The sequence below is a fragment of the Mus caroli genome, unplaced genomic scaffold, assembly GCF_978045245.1.
Source record: "Mus caroli unplaced genomic scaffold, Mus_caroli_1 scaffold_1, whole genome shotgun sequence".
Classification (NCBI taxonomy): Eukaryota; Metazoa; Chordata; class Mammalia; order Rodentia; family Muridae; genus Mus; species Mus caroli.
Genome location: NW_028227256.1, coordinates 101,810,797 through 101,825,387, shown reverse-complemented (window position 1 = coordinate 101,825,387; position 14,591 = coordinate 101,810,797). Strand labels below are relative to the sequence as shown.

Here is a 14,591-nt window from a genome sequence, read left to right as displayed (position 1 = left end):
CCCCAGAGCTCGTGTCTTTAGCTGCATATGTAGCAGAAGATGGCCTAGTCAGTCATCACTGGGAAGAGAGCCCCTCTTGGTCTTGCAAACTTTATATGCCCCAGTACAGAGGAACACCACGGCCAAGAAGTGGGAGTGAGTAAGTGGGTAGGGGAGCAGGGCAGTGGGGGGAGGGCATAGGGGACTTTCGGGATAGCATTTGAAATGTAAATGTAGAAAATACCTAATTAAAAAATTGAAAAAGAAAAGAAAAGAAGAAAAGTTTATACCCTTTGTGGGGGGAAAAAAGAAATGTAAATGAAGAAAATATCCAAAAAACAAAACAAAACAAAAAACAAAAACAAAAAAACCCCTCTGTGCCCATAAGGAAACAAATTCAAAGTACACCTTTTCTTCTATTTAGCTTTTATTAAAAGAAGTGCTAAGGTACTGAGATGTAGCACATCATATTTATTAACAAAATTATTAACAAATATACAAAACTTTTACAGGTAATACTCTTACATCCATTTCTTCTCTATAATACTGATTTTGTTCAAGTAGGTTATCTACAGTATGTAAACATCCCTTGGATTGACTTTACACAGATTAGGAAAGCCCTCTAACCCATGCTTTTATCAGACACTTCTTATTTGGCTTTCTTTTGTTGCATCTGATCTCCACATTTGGCACTCAGAAGAGACATCTACAGTGCAAGAGGCAGCTTTTCTGGTTTCCTTCTGGCTTTTGCAAAGGCATAAAAAGCTGTCAGGAGAACACCGCACACTAACGCATTGATGCTGGATCAGCTATAATGCCAACTCTCCGTTCAGCTCTTACATGAGAGCACACGTCAAGGTCTCTTCTTTCTCCCACCCTCCCCAACCATTCCCCATGCAAGACCGAGAAAGTCTAAACCTTGTCTCAAGTCGGCCATCACTGGAAAGAGAGGCCCACTGAACACGCAAATTTTATATGCCCCAGTACAGGGGAACGCCAGGGTCAAAAAAATGGGAATGGGTGGGTAGGGAAGTCGGGGGAGGGTATGGGGGACTTTTGGGATAGCATTGGAAATGTAATTGAGGAAAATACGTAATAAAAAATATTAAAAATTAAAAAAAAGAGTTAAATAATGTACCACCCACCTTAGAACAAGTAAGATGATTTCAATGAGGAATAATTTTTCAGTGGTGTGTGTGTGTGTGTGTGTGTGTGTGTTGGTTTCTGCAGATCTGACGATGCAGAAAAACAATCTGAAATGGCTATTAAAGATAAAAATAGAGTCTAGAGTAGGACTTGCTCCCTGCCTCCACTCCAGCCCTCACCTACTATCTGTGTAGTTAACACTGGCACCTTTTCTTGGTGGTAAAGTGACAAAAGCCTTGGTGAATAAGGAAAAACAAAGGAATAAAGAAACAAACAAAAAGAGCCAAGCTTTAATAATTCAACCCTGTGAATACAGTGTCAAAAAAAGAAATTAAAAAGGCAATTGGAGATTCTGCCCTCTTCGCCTGGGTTTCCTTCTGATTATTTAGCTTAGTCTAACCAAGTAAAGCTGATCCAGAGAGAGCTCTGCTGGGTCCATTCACTCCCATCCTCACTGTCCAGCACAATATTGCTCCTGTGGTGACCGCGCCTCAGGCATGAGAAGCAGCCTTTGAGAACGTCTGGATTTGGGTGCCCATTTGCCTCTGGGCTTCTGTCACCACAAGGGCGCCGGCCCCTCGGACGCCCCGTAGAGTTCTGCCAGTTTTCGGAAGCGGGGTCCCCAGTCCGTGAGGAAATCAAAGCTCTGCTCTGAGTCCGAGGTGGCTGACTGCAGGGAGCTGAGCGAGCCGGCCACAGAGCCGTCCCCTTCGAACATGTAGGTCTGCAGGGAGTCGAAGGGCGGGGCCCACAGGTCCATGTCGGCCTCGTAGAGCTTGGCCAGAACGTAGCTGTGGACCGTGCTGCTGACCGCGCAGGTCTGAGGCACGTAGCGGGACAGGCTCTCGATCTCGGGGAGCATGTCCTGGCGCGTCTTGGGGGCGGCGCCTGCCTGCGCCTCGCGCGGGTTCCACATGGCTGCGATGTCAAAGGCCTCTGTGTCCTCTTCGCCACCCCCCTCGTCGTCGTAGCGCACAATGTTCTCGTGGATGTTCTCATCGTCGTCGATGATGTAGGGTTGTTTGCGATGTCGCCTCATGGACAGGATGAGCAGCACCAACACTGATGGGAACACAAAGAACGAGATGTGTCAGTCTCTAGAAACAGTTTATTAAGCAAGGGGGCAAAGAAGGGTTCAGAGTGGCACCCAGGTCAGCTTTGGAATTTCAATCGTTAGTGAGTTTAGTTCAGGTCTGCCTGATCCTCGCTGTGATTTGTTACATTTAAGAGCTCTTGGGGTAAAGAAGGCTTTATATTTCTTAGTCTCCTAAGAGACTACATAGTTTCATAGAAACTTGCTGCTTTAAAATTGTGTGTAGACACACAATGAACCATTGTGAAATTCCACTAAGACGACACAAAGCACAGCGGCCTGCTGTAGAAGATATGCTATGGATCAGATCATACACTCTTATATAGTAATGAGTTTCATATACATTTGCTATAATCTAAAAATCTCATTAGGTGAAATTCTGCTTTTTTGCTTTAGCATCTTAATAGGATTCTACTATAGATACAACCATACATCCACAAATAATGAATGCAGACATTTACGCTAAGTATGGGCTACAGAAATCTGTCTTTTATGCCTCCTTCAAAAACTAAGAGCATTGTGGGAAGGAGCTTATCAGACTCTAAACCTAACCGAGGAGCTATGGACAGTTAATAGTTAATGGAGTTCTCTTCAAGGGCTTGGCTCTTGGTAGGGCAACCTCTTTTTCCTTGGATAGCTCCACACTCAGGAGTACTGGGTGCTCAAATTGGAGTATTTATTTGAAAAAGGATACAAAGTTGGGGATGTGGGTAGATCTAGGAAGAGTTTAAGATACACTTTATGGACTCTTAAAAAAAAAAAAAAAGAAGAAGAAGAAGAACAGAAAATACCTTTAAAAGCATAAGTGAATGACTTTAGGTCCAGTAACCTCAGATTCCTCAAAAAGACTTTTAATTAGAGAGGTAATTGTAATTTTCTGAAGCCAGCGGTTTTCATGGGAGGGAAGGACTGAGCAGTGACATTTTATATAGTTCAGTCTGTTACCAAAGAAGTGTCACATTGTTAGCTGTGCCCTTGAAGGTTTGGATAAAATTTTATCCCAACAAATGTGTGTGTGTTGGGGGCAGTAGGTGTGCTCACTGGGGTTTAAAGGAGATATAGAGATAATCCCATTGAACTATTTATCTTTGTAACTGAAAACATTTTTCCAGGAAGTGTGTTGAGGTTTCAGCTATAGAACTGCTATTGATTTTTTTCCTGGTGAGCTTTGTTACAGCTGGTGAACAGTGACAGCTTGACAGCACTGCAAAATAAAGGCCAGTGTATTCAAGGGCAGTTGTGGTGCAGAAGGAGGTGGTGCTGCTGCTGGTGGTGGTTGTGGTGGTGGTGGCAGAGGAAGAGGAAGAGAAAGAGGAAGAGGAGGATGAGGAAGAAGAGGAAGAAGAGGAAGAGAAGAAAGAGGATTGTTATCTGTGCAGAAAGAGATTATGAACTGGCTAAGAGAGCTCAGAACAACATATTTAAAGTTCTTGAAGTGTACAAATTATAGTTAATGATATTAATACCTAATATTTTTGTGAATATACTTACTTGGTAACCAAGTATATACACCAAAAATAATGATATCCTTTTGAATGTTTTCTCTCTATGTGAAACTATGAGACTTGGACAAGAATTGTGGGATTCAGGAAAACAGACTAATAGGATTCTAAGGAATTGAGGGGGGAGGTGGAAACCTAGTTTGAAAGGTTGGAGCCTGATTTATATCTAAAGTAGCATAGGAAAATTGGTTTCTAAGTGAATATTCATATGTGTGAAATACAGTTAACACTAAACAGATATTTTAAATGCACTATGTTAAACAAGGAGGAAACAGCACTAAGTATAACGATTCTAACATGAACTTGTCCCATGAACTAGCAGTATTAATGAGATTAATGTTAATACAAACTAGGCTATGATCAAGTCTTTCTTTGGGTTATGACTATTGCTGATAACATATAGAGACAAGACTACTGAATTCTGCTGAAAATACTAAGAAGGAAGTTGACTAGTCATGTGATCTTAAAGTGATAGCAGTGGGATTCTTAGAAGATGCTAGGAAGAAAATGGGAAAAGTTTTAAAGTGACTGGGCATATTGTGTGTCTCTAGTTTCAATTACTTGGTTGTCTGAGCTGAAGGATCAGATAGCATAGGAGTTTGAGAGTTTGAGGCCAGTATGGGCAACAAAGCAAAATACCATTTTAAAAAATAAAAATAACTCCAGCTAGAGAAGGTGAAGCCTAACTGGATTTTCATCTCTCCTGCCTCCCCTCTACATCCAATCCCCCAGTTTTCTTTCCAGCTCTTTAGAAGACTACCTGCTATAGGCCCCCTTCCTCTCTGTTCCTAATTCCACAGGCCACTCCAGACAGGGAAGCAGGTAGTCTAACTGCAGATTTTCACCTCTCCCTTCTCTTCTCACCAATCCTTCAGTCTCACCGCTAGCTCTGTAGCAGATCACCAGCTGTGGTCTCCCTTCCTTCCCTTTCCCTACCTCTAGCAATCACACAGACCTTGCCTTTCAAGTTCCCTCCACCCCATCTTGCTTTATCCTATCCTTCACTCAAGCATGCATTCCATGGGAATGTTGGGAAAGCCTGCCAGGGAGGCAAGTAGGCCAGCTAAGAGGGCCCACAAGCTTCAGATCTTCAGTCTGCCTTTTCTCTTCCAGATCTAATCTCCTAGTCTCATCTCCAGCTCTGTAGCAGACTACTCCCTCTAGCCTCTCCTCACTCACTGCTGTGATCCAGGGGACTAGACAAATCCTGGTGGAACACCCTGCTATCCTCTTTCTATGAACCACTGAGGCCTCACTGACCTAGTACATCCCCATTTCTAAGTGTCAGCTCCCAATAGTTTAGAAACACATTTGACTTGGAATCCCCACTGGCCAAACATGTCAGGATTCCAGAAGAATTTCCTATCATGAAACACACAACCAACACAATCCCTTAAGAAACAGAGAGGGCAACAGAAACCAAGGAAAGAAACACTTACTCAATAAAGACAAGACCGGGTATCAGCACGTAGAATTAAAGTCATCCCAAACCTAGATGCCTAGACCCCAGTGCAAAAACACAATCATAGACAAAGCAATATGTCTCCACTAGTGCTCAGCAAACCACTACTGTAGGTCCCCAGAGAGAGAGAGAGAGAGAGAGAGAGAGAGAGAGAGAGAGAGAGAGAGAGAGAGAGAGAGAGAGAATAGCTGAAGCACAAAACAAGGACCTTAAAAATAGCCTTTATGAATATGATCCCTAATGAGAAAAAGGAATAAATCCCTTAAAGAAATCTATAAAAACAAAAACGATGGAAGGAAATAAATAAAAAAGTTCAAGATCTGAAAGTGGAAATAGAATTCAGAAAGTAAATCCACACTGTGGGAAATCTAGAAATGAAAAATGTAGGAATTTGAACGGAAGTCACTGAGGCAGGCCTCACTAATATAAGTGACAAAAGAGAGAATCTGAGGCATTGAAAATAAGATGGAAGAAATGGATAACTCAAAAATATTAAATCTTAAAAAAATAAGCTGGCACAAACCATCCAGAAAAACTGGAACAATATGAACATAGCAAATCTAAGAATAATAAAAATAGAGGAAGGAGAAGAAACACATGACATGGGTACAGAAAAACAAAATCATAAAATCATTAAAAAAAGTCACAGAAGAAAATTTCTCTAAGGTTAAAGAAGGATACAGAACACCAAATAAATTGAATCAGAAAATAAATTCCTTGGGCTGGAGAGACGGCTCAGCAGTTAAGAGCATGGACTGCTCTTCCAGAAATCCTGAGTTTAATTCCCAGCACCCACATGGTGGATCATAACCATCTGGAAATGGGATCTGATGCCCTCTTCTGGTGTGTCTGAAAACAGCAACAGTGTACTCATATATATATATATATATAAAATGATAGGTAAATATTTTTTTAAAAGTTTTAAAAATGAAAATAAATTTCTCTGAGCATATAATAATCAAAATATTAAATGTACAGAACAAAAAAGGAATATTAAAACTTGAAAGGAAGAAAGGCAGACCTGTTAGAATAACACCCAACTTCTCAATGAGATTATAAAAGCCAGAAGGACTTAGACAGATCATCTAAAAACTAAAGAGATAACAGATTCCAGCCCAGACTACTATATCCAGAAAATTTTCCATCACAACAGATGGAGAAAATAAGACATTCCATGATAAAACCACCTTTAAACATTGTCTATCTACAAATCTAGCCCCACAGAAAGTCCTAAAAGGAAAACTTCAACACAAGGAGGTTAACAGAAGGAATAAATTATCCCAGGCCAGCAAATAAAAAAGGGACACACCCACCCACCCACCCACCCACACACACCTACACACACCCACCCCCCCCAACAACAACAACAACAACAACAACATAACAGGAACTAACCAAATGTTGCTCATCAATATCTTTTAACATCAGTGGTCTCAATTCCCCAATAAGCAGACAGAGACTAACACAGTAGATTTGAAAACAGGATTTGTTTGTTTGTTTTTTGAAGCTAAGAAAACATATCTTAATATCAAAGATTGATATTACCTCAGGGTAAATGGATGGGAAAAGGCAATTCAAGCAAACGGACTTTAAGATACAAGCTGTGTAGCCATTTTACTATCTGACAAAATAGGGTTCAGACCAAAACTAATCAGAAGAGGTAGAGAAAGACACTATATATTTGTCCAAGGAGAAATCCACCAAGAGGACATTGCAATTTTTACCATCTATGCACCAGACATAAGGGCATCCAAATTCACAGAAAGAAACACAACTCCAGCTTAAGCCCCATGTTGTCCCTCACAGATGGGTAGTGGGAGATTGCAATACCCCACTCTTGCTAGTAGACAGGTCACCCAGGCAAAAACTACTGAACAGACAGCTAACATGTCATAAGCCAAATTGACCTAACATCTTTACCGAAAATTTCACTAAAAACCAAAAGAACATAGGCTCTTCTCAGCAGTTCAAGGAACTTTCTCCATACTCTGACACAAAACAAATCTGAAAATATAATAGGTATAATGAAATAACATCCTGCATTCTATCTGACCACCATGGATTGATGGTGGACATCAACAACAACAGAAAGCTCACAAACTCATGGAAACTGGACAACTCACTACTGAAAAACAATGGGTCAAGACCCAAATCAAGAAATAAATTAAAAACTTTCTAAAACTGGATGAAATGAATCTACAACATCCTCAGACTTACTGGACACATTGAAAGCAGTGATAAGAGGCAAGTCCACAGCACTAAGTGCCTACAAAGACAAACAAATGAAAAACTGGAGAGACCTTGTACTAGTGATTTAATGACACACATGAAAGCTCTAGAGCTAAAAGATAAAATTACACCCAAAAGAAATAGAGGGCAAGAAATAATAAAACTTAGAGCTGAAATCAATAAAAAAGGAAAAAACTTACATAGAATCAATGAAACAAAGAAAATAATTTTTTGAGAAAATAAGATGGACAAATCCTTATCTAAACAAACTAAAGGGCCCAGAAAAGAGCTAAATTAATAAAGTTAGAGATGAAATGAGAGACATAAAACAGACACTAAAAGCAATGCAGAGAACTACAGTGATGGACCTAGAAAACCTGTACTTGAACAAATTGGAAAATGTAAAAGAAACATAATTTTTTGTTTGTTTTTGTTTTTCTTTTTCGAGACAGGGTTTCTCTGTGCAGCCCTGGCTGATCTGGAACTCACTTTGTAGACCATATTGGCCTTGAACTCAGAAATTCACCTGCCTCTGCGTTTCAAGTGTTGGGATTAAAGGCGTATGCCACCACACCCGGCCAAAATTTTCTTCATACATACCACTTACGAAAGTTAAACCAAGATCTGATAAGAAGTTTAAACAGATGATCATGTGGTTTTTGTCTTTGAGTTTGTTTATATACTGGATTATGTTGGTGGATTTCCGTATATTGAACCATCCCTGCATCCCTGGGATGAAACCTACTTGGTCAGGATGGATGATTGTTTTGATGTGTTTTTGGATTCGGTTAGCAAGAACTTTATTGAGGATTTTTGCGTTTTCCCTTGGGAAATTGGTCTGAAGTTTTCTATCTTTGTTGGGTCTTTTTGTGGTTTAGGTATCAGAGTAATTGTGGCTTCATAGAATGAGTTGGGTAGAGTAACTTCTGTTTCTATTTTGTGGAATAGTTTGTGAAGAACTGGGATTAGATATTCTTTGAAGGTCTGATAGAACTCTGCATTAAACTCATCTGGTCCTGGGCTTTTTTTGGTTGGGAGACTATTAATGACTGCTTCTATTTCTTTAGGGGATATAGGACTGTTTAGATCATTAACCTGATCTTGATTTAACTTTGGTACCTGGCATGATCATCTTGTTAGATGGGGAGAAAGCATTTGACAAAATCCAACACCCATTCATGATAAAAGTCTTGGAAAGATCAGGAATTCAAGGCCCATACCAAAACATGATAAAAGCAATCTACAGCAAACCAGTAGCCAACATCAAAGTAAATGGTGAGAAGCTGGAAGAAATCCCACTAAAATCAGACAACAAAAGGAGATGAAGGGGATACAAATTGGAAAGGAAGAAGTCAAAATATCACTTTTTGCAGATGATATGATAGTATATATAAGTGACCCTAAAAATTCCACCAGAGAACTCCTAAGCCGGATAAACAGCTTCAATGAAGTAGCTGGATATAAAATTATCTCAAACAAGTCAATGGCCTTTCTGTACACAAAGGATAAACAGGCTGAGAAAGAAATTAGGGAAACAACACCCTTCTCAATACCTTGGTGTGAATCTAACTAAGGAAGTGAAAGATCTGTATGATAAGAACTTCAAGTCTCTAAAGAAAGAAATTAAAGAAGATCTCAGCAGATGGGAAGATCTCCCATGCTCATGGATTGTCAGGATCAATATAGTAAAAGTGGCTATCTTGCCAAAAGCAATCTACAAATTCAATGCAATCCCCATCAAAATTCCAACTCAATTCTTCAACGAATTAGAAAGGGCAATCTGCAAATTCATCCGGAATAACAAGAAAAACCTAGGATAGCAAAAAATCTTCTCAAGGATAAAAGAACCTCTGGTGGAATCACCATGCCTGACCTAAAGCTGTACTACAGAGCAATTGTGATAAAAATTGCATGGTACTGGTATAGCGACAGACAAGCAGACCAATGAAATAGAATTGAAGACCCAGAAATGAACCCACACACCTATGGTCACAAGGGAGCAAAAACCATTCAGTGGAAAAAAGACAGCATTTTCACCAAATGGTGCTGGCACAACTGGCAGGTATCGTGTAGAAGAATGCGAATTGATCCATTCCTATCTCCTTATACTAAGGTCAAATCTAAGTGGATTAAGGAACTCCACATAAAGCCAGAGACACTGAAACTTATAGAGGAGAAAGTAGGGAAAACCCTCAAAGATATGGGTACAGGGGAAAAATTCCTGAATAGAACAGCAGTGGCTTGTGCTGTAAGATCGAGAATCGATAAATGGGACCTCATAAAGTTGCAAAGCTTCTGCAAGGCAAAAGACACCGTCAATAAGACAAAAAGACCACCAACAGATTGGGAAAGGATCTTTACCTATCCTAAATAAGATAGGGGACTAATATCTGAACTCAAGAAGGTGGACTAAGAAAATCAAATAACCCCATTAAAAAATGGGGCTCAGAACTGAACAAAGAATTCTCACCCGAGGAATACCGAATTGCAGGGAAGCACCTGAAAAAAATGTTCACCATCCTTAATCATCAGGGAAATGCAAATCAAAACAACCCTGAGATTCCACCTCACACCAGTCAGAATGGCTAAGATCAAGAATTCAGGTGACAGCAGATGCTGGCAAGGATGTGGAGAAAAAGGGACACTCCTCCATTGTTGGTGGGATTGCAAGCTTGTACAACCACTCTGGAAATCAGTCTGTCGGTTCCTCAGAAAATTGGACATAGTACTACTGGAGGATCCAGCAATACCTCTTCTGGGCACATATCCAGAGGATGTCCCAACCAGTAAGAAGGACACATGATCCACTATGTTCATAGCAGCCCTATTTATAATAGCCAGAAGCTGGAAAGAACCCAGGTGCCCCTCAACAGAGGAATGGATACAGAAAATGTGATACATTTACACAATGGAGTACTACTCAGCTATTAAAAGGAATGAATTTATGAAATTCCTAGGCAAATGGATGGACCTGGAGGGCATCATCCTGAGTGAGGTGACACAATCACAAAGGAACTCACACAATATGTAATCACTGATAAGTGGATATTAGCCCAAAAACTTAGGATACCCAAGATATAAAATACAATTTGCTAAACACATGAAACTCAAGAAGAATGAAGACCAAAGTGTGGACACTTTGCCCCTTCTTAGAATTGGGAACAAAACACCCATGGAAGGAGTTACAGAGACAAAGTTTGGAGCTGACACGAAAGGATGGACCATCTAGAGACTGCCATATCCAGGAATCCATCCCATAATCAGCCGCCAAATGCTGACACCATTGCATACAGTAACAAGATATTGCTGAAAGGACCCTGATATAGCTGTCTCTTGTGAGACTACACCGGGGTCTAGCAAACACATAAGTGGATGCTCACAGTCAGCTATTGGATGGATCACAGGGCTCCCAATGGAGGAGCTAGAGAAAATACCCAAGGAGCTAAAGGGATCTGCAACCCTATAGGTGGAACAACATTATGAACTAACCAGTACCCTGGAGCTCTTGACTCTAGCTGCATATGTATCAAAAGATGGCCTAGTCGGCCATCACTGGAAAGAGAGGCCCATTGGACTTGCCAACTTTATATGCCCCAGTACAGGGGAACGCCAGGGCCAAAAAGTGGGAGTGGTTGGGTGGGAGGGTATGGGGGACTTTTGGGATAGCATTGGAAATGTAATTGAGGAAAATACCTAATAAAAAATATAAAATTCTAAAAAAATCAGATAGGAGACTAATATCCAATATAAAAAGAACTCAAGAAGGTGGACTCCACAATATCAAATAACCCCATTAAAAAATTGGGCTCACAGCTAAACAAAGAATTCTCACCTGAGGAATACGGAATGGCTGAGAAGAACCTGAAAAAAATGTTCACCATCCTTAATCATCTGGGAAATGCAAATCAAAACAACCCTGAGATTCCACCTCACACCAGTCAGAATGGCTAAAATCAAAAATTCAGGTGACAACAGATGCTGGCAAGGATGTGGAGAAAGAGGGACACTCCTCCATTGTTGGTGGGATTGCAAGCTTGTACAACCATTCTGGAAATCAGTCTGGCAGTTCCTCAGAATATTGGACATAGTACTACTGGAGGACCCAGCAATACCTCTTCTGGGCATATATCCAGAAGATGTCCCAACTGGTAAGAAGGACACATGCTCCACTATGTTCATAGCAGCCTTATTTATAATAGCCAGAATCTGGAAAGAACCCAGGTGCCCCTCAACAGAGGAATGGATACAGAAAATATGGTACATTTACACAATGGAATACTACTCAGCTATTAAAAAGAATGAATTTATGAAATTCCTAGGCAAATGGATGGACCTGGAGGGCATCATCCTGAGTGAGGTAACCCAATCACAAAAGAACTCTCACAATATGTACTCACTGATAAGTTCTGCATATTAGCCCAGAAACTTAGAATACCCAAGATATAAGATACAATTTGCTAAGCACATGAAACTCAAGAAGAATGAAGACCAAAGTCTGGTTACTTTGCTCCTTCTTAGAATTGGGAACAAAACACACATGGAAGGAGTTACAGAGACACAGTTTGGAGCTGCGACGAAATGATGGACCATCTAAAGATTGCCATATCCGGGGATCCATCCCATAATCAGCTTCCAAAACGCTGACATCATTGCATACACTAGCAAGATTTTGCTGAAAGGACCCAGATATGGCTGTCTCTTGTGAGACAATGCAGGAGCCTAGCAAACACTGAAGTGGATGCTCACAGTCAGCTATTGGATGGATCACAGTGCCCCCAATGGGGGAGCTTGAGAAAGTACCCAAGGAGCTGAAGGGATCTGCAATCCTATAGGTGGAACAACTATATGAACTAACCAATAACCGCCGCCCCCCCGCCCCTGGAGCTCATGTCTCTAGCTGCATATGAATCAGAAGATGGCCTAGTTAGCCATCAGTGGAAAGAGAGGCCCATTGGTTGTACAAACTTTATATGCCTCAGTACAGGGGAACGCTAGGGCCAAGAAGTGGGAGTGGGTGGGTGGGGGAGCGTGTGGGGGACTTTTGGGATAGCATTGGAAATGTAAATGAAATAAATACCCAATAAAAAAAAGAAGTTTAAACAGACCTATAACCATTATTGAAATAAAAATAGTATCTAAAAACCTATAAACTACAAAAAGCCCAAAGCCAGATGATTTTAATGTAAAATCCTACAAGACTTTCCAAAAAGAGCTAAGGTCAATACTCCTCAAATTATTGCACAAAATGGACACAGAAGAAACGTTACCTAATTAGTTTTACAAGGCCATAGCTACCCTGACCTCAAACCACATAAAGACCAAAGAATTACAGATCAATTTCTCTAATGAACATAGATGCAAAACTTCTCAGTAAAATACTTGCAAACTGAGTCCAAACATATCAAAATGATCATCCACCACAACTGAGCTGGCTTTCAGGGATGGTTCAGCATACAGGTAAATCAATGGTATGCACCATATGTACAAAACTGAAAGACGAAAGCGATATGCTCATCTCATTAGATTTAGAAAAGGCCTCTGACAAAGATCAACACCCCTTCATGATAAAAAGTCCTGGAGTGATTAGGGATATGAGAGACATACTTTATAATAAAGGTGATTTGAAGCTCTCTCAATAGCCCACATAAAAATAAGTGGAAAGAAACTCAAAGCAATTCCACTAAAATCAGGGACAACACAAAATTGTCCTGTTTCTACATACCTACTCAACATAGTCTTAACTTGAGCAATAAGATAACTGAAAGAGATTAAGAGTATATAAATTAGAATGGAAGAAGTCACAGTATCTTTGTTTGCAAATGATATGATTTTACACACACACACACACACACACACACACACACACACACACACCACACACCTAAGAATTCCACCAGGAAACTCCTACAGCTGAGAAGCCCTTCCAGCAATGTAGCTGGATATAAAATTAACTCACAAAAATTAGTAGCCTTTCTATACATAGATGACAAACGGACTGAGAAAGAAATCAAAGAAAGTGCACACTTCACAGAAGGCTTATGTAATATAAAATATTTTCTGGGTAACTCTAACCAAACAAGTAAAAGACTTGTATGATAAAAGTTACTGAAGAAAGAAACTGAACAAGACAGCAGAAAATGGAAAGATCTCCTGTGCTCATGGATAGAGTTAATATTGTAAACATGGCCATCTGACTAAAAGCAATCTATAGATTCAGTGCAATCACCATCAAAATTCCAACATAATTCTTCACAGATCTTTGTGCCTACACAGAGCCTCTGCCCTTATGTGCTAAATGTCATTTGTATAGAAGGTGCTCTGCGCAATACCAAGGGTAAAAAGTAAACACCAACTCTTTTCTCTACAATTTATGTCCTTCCTGCTAGATATGCTAGTGCAATGGTGGCACAAAACTTGTAGAAATAATCCTCCGATATCTTATTTAACCTAAGACCTACTCCATGAGAGGGAGCCCAAAGCTAACAGTGACTACGTGACTAAGAACCTGAGACTAGATAGATAACCCAGTGACCTATGGTAAAACCAAACGCTACTGCTCTATTAAAAGAACGTAGCAGTGAAATATATCCTAAAGATGTTCTGCTCTTCTCATAGATCAGTGCCTTGCCTCAGCCATCATTAGTGAAGCTGCTTCCTGCAGCAGGTGTGAACCAATACAGAGACCCATTGCCAGGCAATATGCAGAGAGTGAGAGACTTTGGAATACTTAGCTCTAAATGGGATTTACTAAATTCCTCTTCACAGGCCTGGAGGAACTTGGAAGAAGAGTAGGCAGAAAGTGTAAGAGCCACAGGGGATGGAGGACATCAAGAAAACAAGCCCATCTAAATCAATACTACCAAAGTTCATATGCACTCACAGAGACAGAGGCAGCACGCACACACGGACGCACGCGCGCACGCACGCACGCACGCACACACGCATGCACGGGGTCTGCATGGGATCCCACCCGTTAGTTAGAGTCCTAATGCTTAATGAAGAAGTGGATATAAGCCTCCATCTCCAATCCAGAAGCAATCTGCAACTGTTAACCAATGACAAATGATAACTTTATTTTCTGCAAGGCAGTCTCCCTGGGGAAACAATCTATTCTCATGCGTAGGTCACATGCCCAGCAGGACACGGCCAAGAGAACTTAAGAGCATCTATGAAGGTTCTT

General features: G+C 40.6%; 1 protein-coding gene across 1 annotated transcript in view; it reads right to left on the bottom strand.

Moving 5' to 3' along the window:
* Positions 1-408: 408 nt before the first annotated feature.
* The window catches only part of Cdh20 (cadherin 20), a 236,580-nt gene continuing 222,397 nt past the window's right edge, over positions 409-14,591 (bottom strand). The window contains exon 12 of the mRNA XM_021158575.3: positions 409-2,187. Within this exon, the coding sequence (XP_021014234.1) occupies positions 1,682-2,187 (506 nt within the window). The 3' untranslated portion in view covers positions 409-1,681. The remainder of the gene's footprint in view (positions 2,188-14,591) is intronic.